The sequence below is a fragment of the Oncorhynchus mykiss genome, chromosome 21, assembly GCF_057628025.1.
Source record: "Oncorhynchus mykiss isolate SJ-2025 chromosome 21, ASM5762802v1, whole genome shotgun sequence".
NCBI classification, from domain to species: Eukaryota; Metazoa; Chordata; class Actinopteri; order Salmoniformes; family Salmonidae; genus Oncorhynchus; species Oncorhynchus mykiss.
This window is the reverse complement of record NC_143042.1, coordinates 15,277,014-15,297,500: the sequence shown is the minus strand read 5'-3', so window position 1 is coordinate 15,297,500 and position 20,487 is coordinate 15,277,014. Positions and strand designations below refer to the sequence as shown.

At 44.0% G+C, this 20,487-nt stretch overlaps 2 protein-coding genes and 1 long non-coding RNA gene across 4 annotated transcripts in view; all 3 read left to right on the top strand.

Moving 5' to 3' along the window:
* Window positions 1–12,145, top strand: part of LOC110500107 (uncharacterized) — a 53,223-nt gene extending 41,078 nt beyond the window's left edge. The window contains exons 2-4 of the long non-coding RNA XR_002470058.3: window positions 59–216; window positions 2,549–2,633; window positions 11,007–12,145. This is a non-coding gene — a long non-coding RNA (uncharacterized LOC110500107). The remainder of the gene's footprint in view (window positions 1–58; window positions 217–2,548; window positions 2,634–11,006) is intronic.
* A 2,029-nt stretch (window positions 12,146–14,174) lies between these two features.
* LOC149973006 (uncharacterized) lies at window positions 14,175–17,088 on the top strand. The gene is made up of 4 exons (XM_090214032.1): window positions 14,175–14,606; window positions 14,717–14,820; window positions 14,950–15,035; window positions 16,813–17,088. Exons 1-4 carry the CDS (start codon window positions 14,190–14,192, stop codon window positions 16,995–16,997), a joined length of 792 nt encoding a protein of 263 aa, XP_090070158.1. The 5' UTR covers window positions 14,175–14,189; the 3' UTR covers window positions 16,998–17,088.
* LOC110500106 (neuroepithelial cell-transforming gene 1 protein) overlaps window positions 16,813–20,487 on the top strand; it is a 37,092-nt gene continuing 33,417 nt past the window's right edge. The window contains exon 1 of one of the 2 annotated variants that reach the window (XM_021577276.3): window positions 16,813–17,823. In XM_021577276.3, the coding sequence (XP_021432951.3) occupies window positions 17,681–17,823 (143 nt within the window). In that variant the 5' untranslated portion in view covers window positions 16,813–17,680. The remainder of the gene's footprint in view (window positions 17,824–20,487) is intronic. The other variant, XM_021577277.3, reaches the window with a different exon arrangement.

Genomic DNA, 20,487 nt, shown 5'->3' with positions numbered 1-20,487 from the left:
GCTCACTGGAACTTACTCTGTTTTTCTCTCTCTCTCTTTCTCTCTCTCTCTCACTCAGTCTCTCTCCCCTTTCTCTCCCATTATCTCTCTATTTCTACTCTCGCCTTCTGTCTCTTTCCCTCGCTCTTTTTCCCTCTCTCCTTCTCTCTCTCTGTCTATCTCTCCCTCTTTCTCAGAATGGACACAGGATGTGAAGAGAGCAGGTGGCTGACAACAGTAGGTTACTTTTTCTATTTTCATTTTCTGTGTTTATAATATATAACAGGAGTTTGTTAGTGTGTTTTCGTTTCGAGGACTTGGAGTCATATTGGAACATATTACTGCAAGTCAGAACAGATTCAGAAGAGATTCAGATCTTGATCTTAATTAGTTGATTGTGTGATTATTCAATCGTGTGATTACTCAAATGCTGCCGCTTATTCTCAGAACTCATTGTTCACATACTGCCAGAGCTTGGCTTTAGGCTACCCTTTGGCTAGGTTAGTGATGATATGGTGCAGCTCTGTGCTTAGTCATTAGCAAGGAACTATGATGTAGTCTGTCTATTTGCTGATAATGACAGAGGTATTAAATCTTCATTATATCTCCTCCTCCTCTGATTGCTGTGGAATATGAGAGGCTAGAGAGGGAGTTAACCTACCTACTGTACGGTTGTGAACGGGTCAACCCAAATAGGAGCCCATATCAATTAGAAAGGGACTCTAAGGGACATTGGAATGGGCATGACATTCCAAGGCGATTTATTGCGCAACATTCTGGTTTCTGAGACCAAACTCACAGAGACACACACACACACACACACACACACACACCTACACCTGAGGTAACTATAGCTGTTGACTCAGCTTGTTTTGTGTTTTTGTGAGGCTCCTCCCCACGCCTCCGTATGTTCTTGGAATCAGCATGTGAATGGCTGGGAGGGGTGGGTGTGGCACGCACCACTGTACCTTGACCTAACACCCGCCGCAACGCCCACACACTCGTAAACCTTTATCTTCACAAGCAACACTGTTACATACAAGGTAAGGGCATGGCAAAGTTTGTGATTTATATTGGACTAATTCAGGTAGGGGCTACTTCCTTCTCCCTGTCCTTCAGATTATAGAGGAACACACCTGGATTGTCCTACTGTGTGTGTGTCTGTCTGCTGTAATACAAAGGCCTCATTCTGTCAGTATGGCTGATTCACAGTACGGGGGAGGCCAGGGGAGATTAAAGCCTGCTCGTCTCTCAGGTGACACACACACACATATGTATATATATACACATACACACACACTCTTATCTCTGCTGGTCAGACTTAGCATTGTGTTTGTGGGGTGTAATCATGGCCATAGAGCATGTCTCTCTAATTGAAAATGCAGCTCCTGTTCTCATGGCTCTGGATGTATGGGGGCTGAGGGGGCTGGAGTTGTCTTTGTGGCCCTCTGGAGTGGCCCAAATTAAGTCAGGTCAGCTTGGGTCTCCACTTCAGGGTTGGTAGACAAGTCAGGGTCAATGGCATGGTTGTTTACGTATGTGTAATGTGTACATGAGTTGATTTAAGAGATGTTTGTGTGGGTGTGTTTTGTGTTTGCATTGGTGGTGTGTGTGTGTGTGTGTGTTTTGTGTGTGTGTGTGTGTTTCCCACAATGCCAAGTGTGTACAAAGATATGAGACGTGGTCACACACGAGTGGAACCCTCCACTGTTCCTACATCACCACGGAAACAGGCCTCTCATTTTGTTATCACAGACATACTAAATTGGGGCTGCATTGGAATTGCCCCACTTGATCAACAATCACTCACAGTACTTTGAGGGATTATGCTCTTTAAGGAATAGCTAACACTTGGGAACTGAAAGGTGGGATTGACAATAATCTGTGGATAATATGTGGATGTTTAAACTTCCTCTTCGCTGTTTGGTTAGTGTCTCTACTGTTTGGTTGTCAACAGCCCTGTGGTGTGCCCAAGCCTGTGGCTATTCCCATTCCTCCTGGTATTCCCAGTCCTCCTGGCTTGGCTGGGCTCCTCTCCAGCTTCCTGTAGTGGAGTGTTTGGCATCACGCTGTGCCCAGGAACACACACTGCAGCCCTGCCTGTGGGCATGAAGTGTGTGTGTGGGAGAGAGAGAGGGAGAGAGAGGGAGTGTCAGAGGGGGTGGAGTAAAGGTACTGTCTCTCTCAAACACACACACACACACACACACACACACACACACACACACACACACACACACACACACACACACACACACACACACACTACTTAGCAGTGCCATACATTCTGTGGGCTTCCTTTTCTCTACTAGTTTTTGTTGGTCGCTGAGAAAGACATACCCTCTGTGTTTGGTAGAGCAGGAGTCAGAGGAGAGAAAGGAGAGGACAGGAGAGGGGCCAGACTCACCCAGGTGGACAGAGGTAGGAGTGGACGGAGGGGGTCACCCATGGAGGAAGGTGACCCTCACCACTGACCCTCTTGTCTTGTGAATACATCGTATTCTTGCAAGCGCAAAATCAAAGCTACTGACACATTGATGACTCGTCTGGTATCCTTGTGCTTTCTCAGGAAATGGGAGGCTGTGGAGGATATGACAAAGAGCCATCAAGTCAGCAGACTGACTGGACAGCTCTACTGTACGCCACAGGGGACAGTGAGTAAACCTATGTATTTACTAAAGACCATACGTTTGTCATGTTCTGTTAATGACTCGTGTGTGTGTGTGTGTGTGTGTATTTCCATTCTGAATGTTTTTATTTGTGTGTCTGTCAGTGCCTGCATTTATTCATTGTGTGTTGGTATTGTGTAGAGTATGCGTATTTGCGTTTTTGTGGGTGTGTGTATTTGTTTACATCTGTGTGTGTCTCTGTGTGAATGTGCGTCAGTGGATGGTAACCAAATCTGGCCTGCTCTGACCCACCCCTCTGGTGATGCACACACACTCTGCCACGTCTCACAGCTTTGTTGTAGTGGAATGAATACCTGTTACGTCTCGGAGGGAGGGAGGGAGGGAGGGAGGGAGGGAGGGAGGGAGGGAGGGAGGGAGGGAGGGAGGGAGAGAGAGTGTTACAGAGATTGAGGGGTGATTGTTTAGGTGTGATGGATGGAGGGAGTTGGGGCCAGAACTGTGGTTAGGGTATAGGGAAGGTCAACAAATGAATAAATATGAGTTATGTGTCCCTCCTCTCCTATACTGGTGTCTGTAACTGTAAAACAGAGAATTCCCTTTTCTGCTACCTCTGATAAATACACCTCCGTGGGACGTGTTTTTTGTGGGCCTTACACAGAGACACAAAGCATCAGTGGGCGTCAATTGAGTGTTCTCAGAATAGCACAGGAAGTGACTTGATTTGACTATGACATCACTTCCATGTGGGGTTGTCCAGAACAGTTTGTTTCTGTTGGAACAAACGGTTTTGCTAATGTCATCGGGTGTGTTTATGTGTGGTAGTCCATATTTACGAGTCAGATTCACCTGGGACGACTTCTCAGTTCTGAAGCGGTGAAGCTCGCTCCCACACATGATGGAGCGCGGTCACTGTTTAGCTGGCCCCAAGGGTGTCTACACATCAGGCCCTGAGTGTTGCGGGAAACCAGGCCAGCCTGTTCCATAGACACACCCGACCCACACACACACCCCTCCATAGCTATCACTCTGTCAGAGCTCCTATTAGCATCATTGTTCCCTTGGCAACAACAGGGTCAGGGGTCACTTAGCAACTGCAGAATGTTGAGGACAATTCCTGTGAGGGAGACTGGAGCTCAGTGCTTCTGGCCTTTTGTTCCAGAACATACCCTCAAGTCTGGAAATAGAAATGGGGTATAATATTTCCACACTGTTTTCCTCCTCAAAGTGATGACACACTCTTCTATGGTAGTCAGATGACGTCATCACAGCTGATGACATACGTTAATGTATAGAGAATCTATGTCCTTCTATGATATGAGGAAGCCGGCGTGATGTTCGACATGACACTGAGCATGATGGAGTGTCTCCTCTCCTTCTGGCTCGCTGCCAAGAGGGGGTTTGCATGTCTTAGAGTAGGCTTCCTCTTTCCTTATTCCCTCTCTGATCAGACAGCACACTGTAAACACAAGAGGTGGTGATCAATACAAGCAGTGTGATAGTTATTCCCAGTAACAAATGTTTTTGACAAGGTACACAGCGGTGATAAATGACTATAGTACTGGAAAGCATGCGTGTACATTTATGACACCACCAGGTTGTGCTGCCGTGGACCTGTGCTTCATGTACTAAACTCAGCAAAAAAAAGAAACGGACCTTTTTCAGGATCCTGTCTTTCAAAGATAATTCATAAAAATCCAAATAGATCACAGATCTTCATTGTCAAGGGTTTAAACACTGTTTCCCATGCTTGTTCAATGAACCATAAACTATTAATGAACACGCACCTGTGGAATGGTCGTTAAGACACTAACAACTTACAGACGGTAGGCAATTAAGGTCACAGTTATGAAAACTTAGGACACAAAAGAGGCCTTTCTACTGACTCTGAAAAGCACCAAAAGAAAGATGCCCAGGGTCCCTGCTCATCTGCCTGAACATGCCTTAGGCATGCTGCAAGGAGGCATGAGGACTGCAGATGTGGCCAGGGCAATAAATTGCAATGTCTGTACTGTGAGACGCCTAAGACAGCGCTACAGGGAGACAGGACGGACAGCTGATCATCCTCGCAGTGGCAGACCACGTGTAATAACACCTGCACAGGATCAGTACATCCGAACATCAAACCTGCGAGACAGGTACAGGATGGCAACAACAACTGCCCGAGTTACGTCAGGAACGCAAAATCCCTCCATCAGTGCTCAGACTGTCCGCAATAGGATGAGAGAGGCTGGACTGATAGCTTGTAGGCCTGATGTAAGGCAGGTCATCACCAGACATCACCGGCAACTACGTTGCCTATGGGCACAAACCCACCATCGCTGGACCAGACAGGACTGGAAAAATGTGCTCTTCACTGACGAGTCGCGGTTTAGTTTATTGCGTTTATCGTCAAAGGAATGAGCGTTACATCGAGGCCTGTACTCTGGAGCGGGATCGATGTGGAGGGTCCGTCATGGTCTGGGGCGGTGTGTCACAGCATCATCGGACTGAGCTCGTTGTCATTGCAGGCAATCTCAACGCTGTGCGTTACAGGGAAGACACCCTCCTCCCTCATGTGGTACCCTTCCTGCAGGCTCATCCTGACATGACCCTCCAGCATGATAATGCCACCAGCCATACTGCTCGTTGTGTGTGTGATTTCCTGCAAGACAGGAATGTCAGTGTTCTACCATGGCCAGCGAAGAGCCTGGATCTCAATCCCATTGAGCACGTCTGGGACCTGTTGGATCGGAGGGTGAGGGCTAGGGCCATTCCCCCCAGAAATGTCCGGGAACATGTCCGGGCACCTGCCTTGGTGGAAGAGTGGGGTAACATCTCACAGCAAGAACTGGCAAATCAGGTGATGTCTGTGATGAGGAGATGCACTGCAGTTCCTAATGCAGCTGGTGGCCACACCAGATAATCAGATAAAGATGATATTATGACAAAGCTTATCATATGCTGGGAGCCACGTACATATATGCTGGCAAAAGAACATTCTGGGACGTGGATATTCTTACACCTATGGCTAGTGTCACCTATGGCTCTCTCTCTCTCTCTCTCTCTCTCTCTCTCTCTCTCTCTCTCTCTGTCACGTTCTGACCTTAGTTCTTTTGTTATGTCTTTGTTTTAGTATGGTCAGGGCGTGAGTTGGATGGGTTGTCTATGTTAGTTTTTCTATTATTTGGTATTTCTGTGTTTGGCCTGGTATGGTTCTCAATCAGAGGCAGCTGTCAATCGTTGTCCCTGATTGAGAACCATACTTAGGTAGCCTGTCTTTCACTCTTGAGTTGTGGGTGATTTATTTTCCGTGTTAGTGTTTGTGCCACACGGGACTGTTTTGTTTGTTTCGATTTTCGTTTGTTCTTTCACTTTGTTATGTTGTATTTTGTAGTGTTCAGTCTTACATATTAAAATCTATGAACACTTACCACGCTGCAAGTTGGTCCGATATCTCTTACTCCTCGTCGGAAGAAGAAGACGAGCGTTTTTCTCTCTCTCTCTCTCTCTCTCTCTCTCTCTCTCTCTCTCGTGGCACTGCGACACAGAGTGATTGAACCTTTAGATATTGAGGCGTGCAGAGATCAAAACCTTCCTGTAGTCGTTGATTTGTAGCGTGGGAGAGATGCCTGAGGAATGATTTGTAGGGAAGAAGAGGAGCCTGAGGAATGCTCTTCAGATGTACTGGCGTTGATTCTAGAGGTGGAAGAAAGAAGTGCTCAGACTCCGAGGGCTTTGGACTGGCCGTGAGCCAGCAAGCACACACTGGGGGTCTTTGAGGAGAACCGCTATGGTGCTGGCATTCACCTGAGCGAGAGGAGGTGGGGAGGGAGGGGGGAAGTCAGAAATAGTTGGTTCATATTCCATCTGCATTTCCAATGATGGAGAAATTATATATTCTTCTCTGGAGACCGTGACATAAAGTTCTTGCCTAATCATCAACCATTCCCCACTCACTCAAACACACGCCTACACAGTACTATCAGATGTCTGAACTTGAATATTTCTCTCTTGATAAACAATGTTGTACAGTCATAGCGTGGCTGCTGTTGAAGCCGGCTGGGGTTTCCTGGAAAATGAGTTTACGGTAAAAAGGAGCTCTCTTTTTGGGAAGTTGCCTTGGCGATGGGCCAACAGGGAGTGTGCCTGCGGTCATTTTTCTTGGACTGTGTGTGTGTGTGTGTCTGTATGTCTGTGTGTGTGTGGAGTTTTTGTTATTTGCCACCATGTTGACAGACATTCTGCTTCCTGACATTTGAGTGTTGTTGTGACTCAGTGTTTGTGGGCTGTAGAGAACTGTGTCAAAATTAAAAGCAAATGTGTCCCATCTCAAATGGATTTTAGCGCTTCAGTAAAACAGTCCTCAGTTTGCTGCGGTAGATGTTTGTCAGAGACTAAGAATGTAATGAAAAATAATCCTGCAGCAACAGGAAATGTGAATTATTATGTAAATTGTAATTAATGGACATTTTTGGAGGGGTTGATTCAATTAAAAAAAATGTTTTATTAAGTCTGACAATTTAAAGTGGAAATTACAAATTTAACAAGCCTTTTTAAACCTTGAATACACCACACTTTGCATTTCCTGTTGCACTGCAAAATTCTCTGCGACAACACAGTGATCAAATTACGATAGCATATCTGTGTATAATTTGTTTACTGTAAACGTGAACCACTTTGTCAAAATGTGTGAGTTTTGTCTCAGCTTAATTCCAAGGAGGGGGATGGTTCCCCCCTTTCCCTTCTCTTGCAGTACACACACACAAACACACACCCTGTCAGTTGGGAGGTGTGGAGATAAACAGGAGGCTGATCACAGCAGTCCTGACTGCCTCATAATCTCTGCTACCACCCGTCATCCGGGTTTAGTGACTCACCCTGCCGTCATCCAGCCCCTCTGGGGGTCACACACGTCACCCAGAACCCCACAACACACCCCCTCTGCCTGGCTTGGGCTAACTCTGCCTGCACCCCCCCTCCCTGGCTTCCTGGCAGCCTGCTCCTGAGCCGGAGGTGATGAGAGCCTCTGTTTTTCCCTCTCGCACATTTCCAGAGCCTTTCAGTCTCATCCGCAGAAAAACAAGGGCTATTTTTTAACCCTCCTCCAATTAGGCTGTTAAGATTGTTTATCTGTTTCCGTGAAAGACGTGTCCTCCCGGCTTAAAGTGGCACAGAAAGTGGACCAAAGTTCGTCCCGTTCCCGGAACTGGATCCAAACAAAGCCAGATGTTTAAGATTCTCTAGAAAGCGAGGAGACACACTTGTTATTGTCCTTTTTTTTCTCTGACAGTGGAAAAATACTTTGGAGGGTTATGGAGAAACGTCAGCCTGCCTTGTTTGTGTTCTGAAAAGCCAGGAACTCTTAAATCATGTCTTAGGACGTGGGCTTATTTTCGTGTGTGTGTGTGTGTGTGTGTGTGTGTGTGTGTGTGTGTGTGTGTGTGTGTGTGTGTGTGTGTGTGTGTGTGTGTGTGTGTGTGTGTGTGTGTGGCATTCAAGTGTCTGGCACTGTACTGTATTCCTCGCTTACTGCATAGATGCTTGTTAGATAGTATTTGATTTTAAAAAACACTTACTCCACAACCATGATGGATGTTCTGTTCTCCCTCCATCAGACTGATCTTCCATTAGCATAGCTCCAAACGCACAAGGGGCTAATACCTGCCATCAGTACAGCCTATTACTCTGCATGGCCCATGCATGAACCCATAGCGCAGCTAGCGCTCACGCGCTAATGCACATTAACACACACATGAGCTCAGCGATGCATGCTAGGCTTAGCAGCATCATCTGGAAAGAGATACTGACAGAGACACTTATCCAGTAATGGAGGGTCTTTATTGGTTAACTCCAGGAATGGCCCTCAGAGAATGGCCCCATCATCCAGTTTAATGCCTTATCACCACATCTGTACTGAACGTATGGCGTCATCTGTCACGGTTCACATACTGTACAGCACAGGGGCTTTGACGGGGCTGCAGTCTCCTTCATTATCATTACTCAGTTGGCACTCTTGTTTTGTAACATCCTACGCACATTAACACGCGTGCACACGCATACACAGAAACACACACTCCCAATATTCACATCATGGACACCTGTGCATGTTGGCTGTGTACTCTATCATGAAAGATCTGTTTCAATGTGCAACCTCCTCCTTTAGCTTCTCCCTTTGACTTTCCATTGACTTTCTTGATCAGGAATCCAATTAAGGGACTTAAGCCAGAGTTTCCAGGGGCTCTGAAAAGACTAGGAGGGAAGGTATTGTAATGACCCTGGGTCGTTACAGTATTAATAAGTAGTCAGAAGCTATTAATCACTGAAATGCCAGTCACTCCTTTGAGCCTCTTCAGCACTGCATTCCGCTACACAGTTCCTAGAACAGTTATGTCAATATAATGGCTCAGATGCTATCTTTACGGGAATGAAGGATACGTTCAGGTCAGTGATGATGTAGTCCCAGGGGGATAGAGGGGTTTGACGTGCTGCCTGTTGAAGACAGGAGAACTTAGTCAGTCATCAGGCCTCATAAAGATCTGGATGACTCACTGTTTTAACACCTCAGCAGTGTGTCCTCTCTATTCCGCTATAGTGAGTCCCATCAGAACAGTGTTTCTCACATTTATCAAATGACTGATTCACATTATATTAGATGTGTTGTCATGAAGGTGGGAAAGATGCTCTGACTGATGACTCATAGTCCCTTTACCCTCCCACACGTATCGACACACACACACACACACATACCGTAGGTAAGTAATGCCATATCCGGCAGGAGGGGTAACCTTGTCGTCTGATTATCATACAAGCAGTGAGTAATTCTTCCTGTGTAATGATGAGAACATCCTGTCCATCAGTGTCAACCCTCCATCATCCCCCATCTCCTTTCATCATTCATCCTCCTCTTATGCACCTGGACCATAGTCTACCCTCTCACAGTCACCCCACGTCCACAGAGCTCTGTCTGTCTGTCTCCTCCTCTTGTGTGAGGCGTTTATGTGTGTTTGACGACTTGCAGCACACACCGTTTCCACCCTTTTCTGACACTAACAAATGAATAAACTTCTGTCACTTTTTTGGATGTGCATAAGATTAAGTCTAATCTCATGAAATAGGTGCTCCGTAAGGCAGATGTGCCCATACAAGTTTGGACAAAAGGAAGATGCTAGTCTACCCAGCATAGGAATAGGCCGGCCTCTCCCTGAAAAAGGAATCTCATATAATTTTCAGGAAAATGACCCCACCACCCCCCTCCACCACCATCCAGGCTGTTATATAAACACACCACCTTCACTCTCTCTCTTTCTTGATCTTTTTGAAACCCTGAGTGACATCACCGTCACCCGCGGCAGCTAGGGCCTGCCGGGCCGGTGTGTGGGAGTCTCTGTCTCTGCATGTCACTTCCTGGGAGAGCGCAACGGCCAACGCTCCACAAGGGCTCCTTTCACATGGGGGGGTGAGAGAGAAAGAGAGCGGTAGAGATGAAACGTGTCTCTTACTTATTTATTCATCCCACAGGGTGTTATTGTTGTTAGGTTTGAGGTTGGCTTCACTCTTTCCTCTTCCCTACCATGCCACGGACTGGTGCTGGTGGGTGACTAAGTATTGTGTGGTTTATGAGATGTTATGCTGCCCCCTGGTGTCCAAAGGCAGGATTGTAGAAACGTGTCACGTGGTGATGATACTGTTCCATCCAACTGTTTTCTTTCTTTACAACATGCTCTGACATGTACTATGCTATATGGCCATTATAGGTCATCCAACACCCAGCATTCAGACACCTGTGATTGACTGTGAGAACCTCTGGGACCAACTGCTATTGAGCTGTGTTGTCATGGCGACACCATGGTTACTTAAGTGTTTTGGCCGGGTTCTCATAATCACACAGCACAGAGCTCTTTGTGTCCCAGTCGTTTTCTCCGACACTGAACACCCCTGCTGCGATCTGTTCACTCACTGTACATTCCTCCACCTGAATGTGATATGATGAAGATCAGGTGGGATACACAGGTGTGTTTGCTGCCTGCCATGCCCTACGTGAAACACGTGTGTGTGTGTGTGTGTGTGTGTGTCTGTGTGTGGTCATGATGTCATCGTCAACACTAGCCCCATTGTAAATAGAAATAGGGTTTGGGGAGGTGCAGAGTGGTGTCACCCTGTCACATGGACAGCAGCCTGTGCCCTACCGTGTTCATAGATACCTGCAGGACAGGTACAGTAAGCAGGACACAATAAGGAAACTATTGTAAGGCTATGAGGCAAGCACTGTAAAACAGGTAGGATAACACGGCAAGTGTTTAGTGGCTGTGAGAGTAGTTTGTCTGGTTACTCATGGATGTGGAGTGTTTGCCCAAACACACACTTACACTCACTCTCACACACTCTGTGGTCATGTGGTGTTTCTATGTGTTTTCGCAGGACCCTTGGTTGGCAGAGCGGTTGCTGAGCTTTGAGAACAACAGTCAGGTGGGTAGATGAGTAACATTGTGTTCTTGTTTGCTGGATGAGTTCCAGAATAGAAGACTAGTTGACTGGTTAGATAACAAATAGTTGTTACGTATTTCTTACAGGTGTTGATAGATAATGATTGTTGTCATGAATTGTGCATACAAAATTGTATCATTGTCCTATACTGTCTAATATGTGTTATGTTTTCTTTATGTTGATGTGAAGAGAATAGTATCTAAAGATTTGGTATTGTTTGTATGAGGTTACTGCAGTTCTTCACAGCGCTTAAGAGGGGTAGTGTCTGACGTGTGGAGGAGGATGTCACCCATCAGCTGTCCTCATAGCTGGGCTACCATGGCAACGGCATTCATCAGAATGACTTCCGGCAAAAGCAAAGCACTGTCACGATCACTTTCTGTACTGACAGATATCTTTATACTGATACTTATTGTGTTGGTGTTTTGGTTAAGGTTAATCATAAAAATGCTGAGCCACATGAGTGGACTGTCTTTGTAAATCTACTTGTCATCCATGTCACAACTGCTGCACAGACTTTCTACTTGTCATTACGGCCAAAGAGAAATAAGCAAAGTGTCCTCCAAAACCATTTGCTACTGCTGCGCGTCCACTGCATCCCTATTGTCCGGCAGGGAAAGTCTTCCCCCAGAGGCTGGTTTCACATGGTGGTTTAGATTAATGTTCTCAGTGTCTAGCACCATTTGAAATCAGTGTTCTTGGGGACAGGAGAACAGCACTGGGCCTCTGGTAGTGTCAATCAGTCTACTGGAGCCATCCTCTCTCTCTCTCTCCCCTTTAAAGGATGACTGATTTCCTCTGGTGTTTAGAGCCCCTTAAAGCCTTCTAGCACCATTTGAAATCGGTTATAATGACTGGGGATCAATGCCTCAATGTCTTCACGATGTCTACATGTCAACTCTACAGTCAAGCAGACAGGAAATGAATTGGATGAATGTTCATATTGTACGTGTCACAGGGTCTGCTCTACAGATCCTGGAATCGAAATGAGTTGGATGGGAGCTCATTTCCAGTGGGACAGTTTTTAAAGTGTTTATTGAATAAATGTTCAATTAAACTGAATTGATATCTTACGTTTTCCTGTGTGTATGTTATTATGTTTGTGTCCGTGGTTATACACCTGCATGTAACCCTATATAACCCCGCTCTGCTATGTATAAAAGTTATCAGAGCTCAAGGGATCAAAACAAGTCATTTCACAATACCCTCACTCATAACAGATTGAATCACTGTTATACCTAGAAGAACACAACACAATCCAACACGTACTTTATAACATGATCATGGAAACAGGAAAGGCATTTTATTGCAGGACTTGTACCAGACACCGCACAGAACCACAGAAGTCAACTGAGGACAGAATCGTAATTAAACCGGGAAAGTTCCTGTTCTATAATGTGGATGAATGAGCTCCAAGGAAGCCTGATGTTCTCAATAAGATTTTAAAGTTGTGGAAGTTTCTCTTATCTCTGCTCGGCGTCTCTGTCGCCTGTGTCACCATGTCACGAGACAACTGGTATCTATTCATATAGTGTGTTGTTAGGTGTAGATAAAGGTGTTGTGGATGGGGCGATGGCATTGATGGTGGTTAGCATTGTAGTACAAACATGATCATGGAGTTGAACTTGGAGACCATCCCAGAGAATGCAGTTGAACTGGGAGAGGAAGAGGAGGCGGCGAAGGAAGTAAAATAAGTGCCTCTCCACATTCAAATGCTACAGAGGAACAGATTTGACCAGAGGTCATTCTGTGGACATGATTATTAGCTGAGATACTATGTCATTTCAACTCGTATCATTATTTTAAAACCTGCCATTATTCCGTAATAAGCTATTTCCCTCAAATCAATGGGGTTTTAATGGGGCCTAGTTGTCCTTGCACCTTTTCCGTTGCCCTAGGCCTAGGGCACTGCAGTAGTACACTTTTCCTTTCACCTTGATGGTCTCATATGAGTCAAATGCAAACAGACATCAATGCTCCCAGTGTGTTACCTATCTCCTGATTATATGGGTGTTTCATAACCCATAAGTGTGCTTTTCACAGGCGGCTGGTGGTACCCTAATTGGGGAGGACAGACTCATTGTAATTGCTGGAATGGTATGAAACACATCAAACCTGTGGTATTATGAGCCATCCTCCCCTCACCAGCCTCCTGTGGAGCCCAAATTGGCTAGGTTGAAGACAAAATAGGTAAGGACTCATGTGCGTAAGCTTTTGAAATGAAACAGATTCATGTTTATTCTAGTTGATAACTAGCATCGCTGGTCTGTTTGTTTAGAAATCTTCCACATTTACGCAAAGCTTTATGGGATATTAGAAATCCTCCTAACCTGGGTATCTTCAACATAGCATATTACTGGTTCGATGTCACAACATACAACTTTGGGGGTGTTTCAGCAACAATGCAAAGTTCTACCTTACAGTTCTACAGTACACTATGACATCACCAAAGACCTGTAGAATGCACTGTTGCATTCTAAATATGATGGAACTGCTTTCACTTAAGCCTCTGAATCACAATGTCAGTATTCTCTCATTGTCACAACTTGTTTTTGAATTCTCCATGCAGGCTAAAAAGTACGATTTTATTTGATAAATTATTTGATTTTGTTATTATAATGCTTATTGTTTGCAATATGAATTGGCTGTAGTGAGATTGTCCATTCATTGATTTACAGGGCTTTAGGGAATAAGGCTTTCCTCCAGCCAGTGAATAAGGATGAGATTATTGCTCCAAAGGCCCGTGAGATCTATCAGAAAGCAAAAGGTGAGAGTCCTTCTAACAATGCAAATATATGACCGAGTTCATGCTCTGAAACACAATACCAACCATTACATTTTTATCTGTATCTGGGTTTTGCTACATTGCTGCTATCCTTGATACAGTAGGCAGACTACAGTAGGCAGACTACAGTACTAATGAGCAGTATTGTGTGTTGAAGTCGATGACGTTTGACATATTTTCAATATGTCTGTAACAGTCCTTGATTCCAAAGAGATCTGGAACATTCTTAGGGAGGAGTCTGAGTCCAAACTGGCTATAATGGAGACAGCCATTGGCGGGCCCTCAGTGATCAAGGTTTCCCTGATACTACACACAGAACACATCCTGTCACAATGCCACACACCGTTACCAACCCTGACCTGTGTCATCTTTATAAGACATTCAACCAATGCAAACTCTGTTTGTTGTCTATAAAAACAGTCATGAATGAAAAACCAACAAGTAGATTTCTAGATACTTGCTTCGATTACATTTCCACTCTTTTTCTTTCTCTCTCTTGGTCTCTCTCTCTCTCCCTCTCTCAGGCGTTTAATGACAGGATGGAGTGTCAGAAGCTGCTGGAGGTTCAGGGGCAAGGGAAGTCTAGCCGCCATAAGAATCGAGTGGCGCTCATGTTCAAGGCCTCGGAGGCCAACCTGGACAGGACAGCCTTACTCATAGCCAACAACCCCCTGCCTGACCTCCATAACCTGAAGGAGGGTGACAGCCCCACCAAATACCTGGCAGGCAACCCCCCCGCCCCCGCCAAGGTCAGAGGTCATTTAAAAAAATAATGTGATGTTGAGCAAAACCCCCAAGAGTAATGTGGACATCTTGAGTATTGAATGCTCTTAAATTGATCAATTGGCTGTTCCCTCAGAGGCTTGAAGCCATTCGGGGTCGTCAGAGTGGTTTGCCTCCTCTGAAACATCCTCTTAAATTGCCATCTGGGATGAGAAGAGATGTCAGCAAGCGGAGCAGCAGGTGGGTGTGCTGGGAAAGAGTTGAGTGGTCTTGAGTTGTTGTCACAAATCATTTGAAACATAATATTGCTCTCCATTACTATGTATAGTTAGGGATGCTGATGAATGGCAGCACTTTGTGGTCCCACAGAGCTCCATCATGGGTGCAAACGAGTCTCTGTGTGCAGTTCTCTGAGGATAGGTCAACGTTTTCAGACAGGGACAACTGGCAAGAAGGTATTTCATTGCATTGCAGAGCTGGCTACAATTTCAATTTCATCCCCCTGAAAAGATAGAACAAATATTACAACAAATATGGCTGAACTCAAATGTGCTGGTTGATAAAATACCTGTATTTATGGAAAAGATGTTTGAAAAGGGTATTTTGTTCTTAAATTATATTGTAAATTGTAATGGTAGAGTTATGTCCTTCATGGAGTTATCAGAATTGTACGGGAAGATCTGGTCAATCCAAGAGTAAAACCAATTGATTACAGCATTACCCCAAAAATGGAGGAGGCGGGTGGCAGTGGGAGGAGGTAGGGAACTGGTCTGTCTGCCCAAAATAAAGGATCGAACTTGGCAGAAGAATAAAAATAGGAAAGTATACCAGTTTCATTTGCTGACCAGGATGTTGACAACTGTGCCAAACAGATAGCAAAATAGTTGGGAAGAGATTTTTGATGTACCGATTCCAGGGTACAGGGTGTATGAGTTGATATATAAAACAATGCAAGATTCAAGACTTTGTGCTTTTCAGCTCAAATTATTATATAGAATTCTTGCCACCAACCAAATGTTGAATATTTGGGGCCTAAAATCATCGAAGCTCTGCAGATTTTATTGTGAGGATACAGAATCAATAGACCATTTATTTTGGTGTTGCCCTCAGGTAGCCTGTTTCTGATCTCAGGTTCAGGAATGGTGAAGGAGATCTGGAGAGACCGGGTCAGTCAATTACTAATATACTAATACCCTTAGTAAAGGTATTTATCTTCAACACGCAATCTGTAGAGTCTATTCGATTAGATAGATTGAAATTGTAAGTTAAACATCATAGCATAGTTGAAAGATATCTGTTGCGTAGAAACACGAAGTGGGTGGCCAGCAGAGATAGATGGGATGGGCTGAGGGAAACTGAGGGTTGGTATGTGGAATTGGAGACAAGTGGGAGTGGAGTTGCTGTGTGAGAGAGAGAGAACGATGGTCAAAAGATAAAGGGGGAAAAAATATCAAAATAAAACATAATAAAAGTACATTTGAATGTAACTAAGTGGCAGTGTTTTCACAACTAATGCCGGTTTGCCTGAGGCTGATGCCATGCAGGTGTTTGTACACGTGCATATACACACACACTCTCATTCAAATAAACACATACAAGAACACACACATACATGTAATAGTGCCAGACATGCACACAATATACATATACAGTTGGCATTGCTGTTATGATTTCAGTTGTCCTTGATGTCCTTTGTTTTAAATGTATTATTATTATGTATTTATTTATTTTGCATTGTTGTTTGCTGTTTTCTCCTGTCTTTTCCTTTTTTCTCTTTAGTTCATTCTCTTGGCTGTTGGTGCATTTGGGGGGTTCTTGGGGGTGGCGAATGGAATTATTATTTATTTTTTCCCCTTCTGGGGGGGACTATGGGTGGGGTCTAGAATGGTATTGGGGAACTGTGGGGGGATCTTGGAGGGTTTGGGTTTCACAAGATTGTGATCATGAAAAGGAACTATGACATATATTTTATATCACTATCATGCACATGCACCCTCACACATAAGGATGGCTCTGTTGCGGAAAGACTGATACATGTTTGATAGTGTCTTGATCCTGTATTGTTTGTCCTTCATGTTCCAGTACTTTAATGTTACCCCTTCCTTGTGTTTTTTTATAATAAATCATTAAAAAAAAAGAAGGTATTTCATGACACGCACAAGACATTGATTTTGGTGATGATGATGATTACGATGTACTGTAAATATTTTGTGTGTGTGTGTCTGTATCTAGGTACTGCCCTAGATCTGACCCAGAGCACTGAGGTCAAAGATCAGTGCAGTGAACTGTGTGAGCCCCTCACTCTCTCGGCCCTGCTGGAGACTGCAGTCACAGTAACAGCACCAGGACAGGGGGCGTTCCGCTACGGACAGACCGCCTACTGGAACGTGACCAACGGCTGTGAACTGCCGCCATGACTTCTGATGCCTGGACCTTTCAATGCATGCACGCAATAGCTGTTTGCCAACCATGTGTTGAAATTCAGCAATAAATACTTTATGGTTTAAATTATTTTTGGGACATATCAAGCCACTGTGTGTGTGTGTGTGTGTGTGTGTGTGTGTGTGTGTGTGTGTGTGTGTGTGTGTGTGTGTGTGTGTGTGTGTGTGTGTGTGTGTGTGTGTGTGTGTACTTTAAAGCACTACTTAAGAAGTTTTGGGAGAATCTGTACTTTACTTAAATATTTATATTAAACTTTTACTTTTACTTCACTACATTCCTAAAAAAAATTTTTTACACCAAACATCTTCCCTGACAACCCAAAGTACTCTTACATTTTGAATGATTAACATAACAGGAAAATTGTGTCAAAGGGTTGTTGTTTTGTGCAGATAATAGAAGCGAGTTCATTGTACTACAGCATTCCCAATTGTTATTAGAGGGGCTGGCCCCGCCCAGAGTCGTCTGTTTACAGTATGACCCGCCCATTTCACCATATATCCTAGCAACTAGAACCTCAGGTCTTTCCTTATTGGTCATTGTTCGGATATCCGCCATATTCAAAGAATTTCAAACATCTGTCTACAGTTCTTATTATTTTTAAATAAATAGTTAGCTATTATTCTCACCTTCAACATTGATTTCTGGTTCTGCATTTCAAATGGAGGAAACCAATGAAGGACAGGTCCAAAGTTCGATACCAGAGAAACAGAATGACAGACCGAAGAGAAAGGCAAACAAGAAGAGGAAGTTCTCCGTCGATGATGAGACGTCCGGCGAGAGCAATAACAATACCAAATCAAGGTGAGACTAACGCTGCCTGAACTATTGAATGCACGCTATGAAACGATTAGAAATGTGTAAACCATATCTATGGTGTTAACATTACTTAGATAGCTAATGTTACGTTCTGTAACGTCAGTTGAATCTTTGTTCCAATGGCTAGCATGTGGCTGGCTGACGTTATAGTTCGAGCACGTAGTCATTGTTACACATTCCAGCTAACAAATCTAGGGAGAGGGGACGTTTTCATGTTACCTGTAATGTTCCACTGATGTTTAAGTGTCCAGTTTCAGTTAGTTACAGGAACATTATACGTATGTTTGCAAAAACCTCCTGAGAACCAATATGCATTTGTTTTGGTGTTTGATTCCCTTATTGAAACGTGTCTAGAACATTAACATCTATTATAAACTGGTGGTTCGAGCCCTGAATGCTGATTGGCTGACAGCCGTGGTATATCAGACCGTATACCATGGGTATGACAAAACATATATTTTTACTGCTCTAATTAAGTTGGTAACCAGTTTATAATAAATAGCAATAAGGCAGCCCGGGGTTTGTGTTATATGGCCAATATACCATGGCTAGGGGCTGTATCCAGGCACTCCACATTGCGTTGTGCTTAAGAACTAGCCCTTACCACACCTCCTCAGGCCTTATTGCTTGTTAAACTATAGTTTTGGCAAGTTGGTTAGGACGTCTACTTTGTGCATGACACAAGTAATTTTTCAACAATTGTTTACAGACAGATAATTTAATTTATAATTCACTGTATCACAATTCGTGGGTCAGAAGTTTACATACACTAAGTTGACTGTGCCTTTTAAAAACGGATTGGAAAATTCTGTCATGGCTTTAGAAGCTTCTGATAGGCTAATTGACATAATTTTAGTCAATTGGCGGTGTACCTGTGGATTTATTTGAAGGCCTACCTTCAAAATCAGTGCTTCTTTGCTTGACATCATGGGAAAATCAAAAGAAATCAGCCAAAACTCAGACCAAAAAAAATGTAGACCTCCACAAGTCTGGTTCATCCTTGGGAGCAATTTCCAAATGCCTGAAAGTACCACGTTCATCTGTACAAACAATAGTACGCAAGTATAAACACCATGGGACTACGCAGCCGTCATACCGCTCAGGAAGGAGACGTGTTCTGTCTCCTAGAGATGAACGTACTTTGGTGCCAGAGGTGCAAATCAATCCCAGAACAGCAAAGGACCTTGTGAAGATGCTGGAGGAAACAGGTAAAACAGTATCTATATCCGCAGTATAATGAGTCCTATGTCGACATAACCTGAAAGGCCGCTCAGCAAGGAAGAAGCCACTGCTGCAAAACCGCCATAAAAAACCCATATTACAGTTTGCAACTGCACATGGGAACAAAGATTGTACTTTTTGGGAAATGTCCTCTGGTCTGATGAAATAAAAATAGAACTGTTTGGCCATAATGACCATTGTTATGTTTGGAGGAAAAAGGGGGAGGCTTGCAAGCTGGATATATTCATGCAACATCTCAAGACATCAGTCAGGAAGTTAAAGCTTGGTTGCAAATGGGTCTTCCAAATGGACAATGTCCCCAAGCATACTTCCAAAGTTGTGGCAAAATGACTTAAGGACAACAAAGTCATGTTATTGGAGTGGCCATTACAAAGCACTGACCTCAATCCTATAGAACATTTGTGGGCAGAACTGAAAAAGTGTGTGCGAGCAAGAAGGCCAACAATCCTGACTCAGTTAGACCAGCTCTGTCAGGAGGAATGGGCCAAAATTGACCCAACTTATTGTGGGAAGCTTGTGGAAGGCTACCCAAAATGTTTGACCCAAGTTAAACAATTTAAAGACAATGCTACCGAATACTAATTGAATGGATGTAAACTTCTGACCCTCGGGAATGTGATGAAAGAAATAAAAGCTGAAATCAATCATTCTCTCTATTATTCTGACATTTCACAATCTATAAAATAAAGTGTTGGTCCTAACTGACTTAAGACAGGGAATTTTTACTAGGATTAAATGTAAGGAATTGTGAAAGCCAAATACATTGAAACACAGGTTAAGGTGTATGTAAACTTCTGACTTCAACTGTATATGTGTATGTATGTGTATATATTACACACACACACTATAAAAAAAAAAGGTGACAAATGATCATTTCCTATTTTTTTAAGTGTAGGTGCAATAACATATGTTTGCACCCTCTATTTTAATTTGCTCCATGGTTCAGGCGGCCAAGTGCACACAAGGCTGTTTGGCTCATCTATCGTGAAGAGGAGTAACTTTGCAGCTGTTTCTGATTTAATAAGCGATGCCACTGGTTACCACCCACCAGCATGGCGATTTTAGCAGGTAAATCTTGGTGGGGCAACCTCTACAATTTTTTTTTTTTTGTTCATGCCAGCAAAGCCACAGCACAACATTAAACAATACATTAATTAGACTATAACGGTGACAAACGGTTCCCACAAGCTGTTAGGGCCTACATAAAGCTGTCCCAACAGCGGAGTCCCAACAGCAGTCCCAACACCTTATCCCTGTTACACCTGGATATCAGCGGAGAGTTGTCTGGCAGCGAAATAGTTCAGCCTCATTTACTGCCTTTAAAAAAATCCATAGCTAATATGACTGACTGGCTCAAACAAATGTGGATAAGAGGCAATCCGTAATTTCGATTCAGACATTAATGAG

Excerpts from the sequence above, each read along its gene's own strand:
- LOC149973006 (XM_090214032.1), top strand. The coding sequence starts at position 14,190 with ATGCCACACACCGTTACCAACCCTGACCTGTGTCATCTTTATAAGACA. Across the intron at positions 14,607-14,716 it reads ACCCCCCCGCCCCCGCCAAG|AGGCTTGAAGCCATTCGGGG; the intron begins GTCAGAGGTCAT and ends CTGTTCCCTCAG. Across the intron at positions 15,036-16,812 it reads CAGGGACAACTGGCAAGAAG|GTACTGCCCTAGATCTGACC; the intron begins GTATTTCATTGC and ends GTCTGTATCTAG.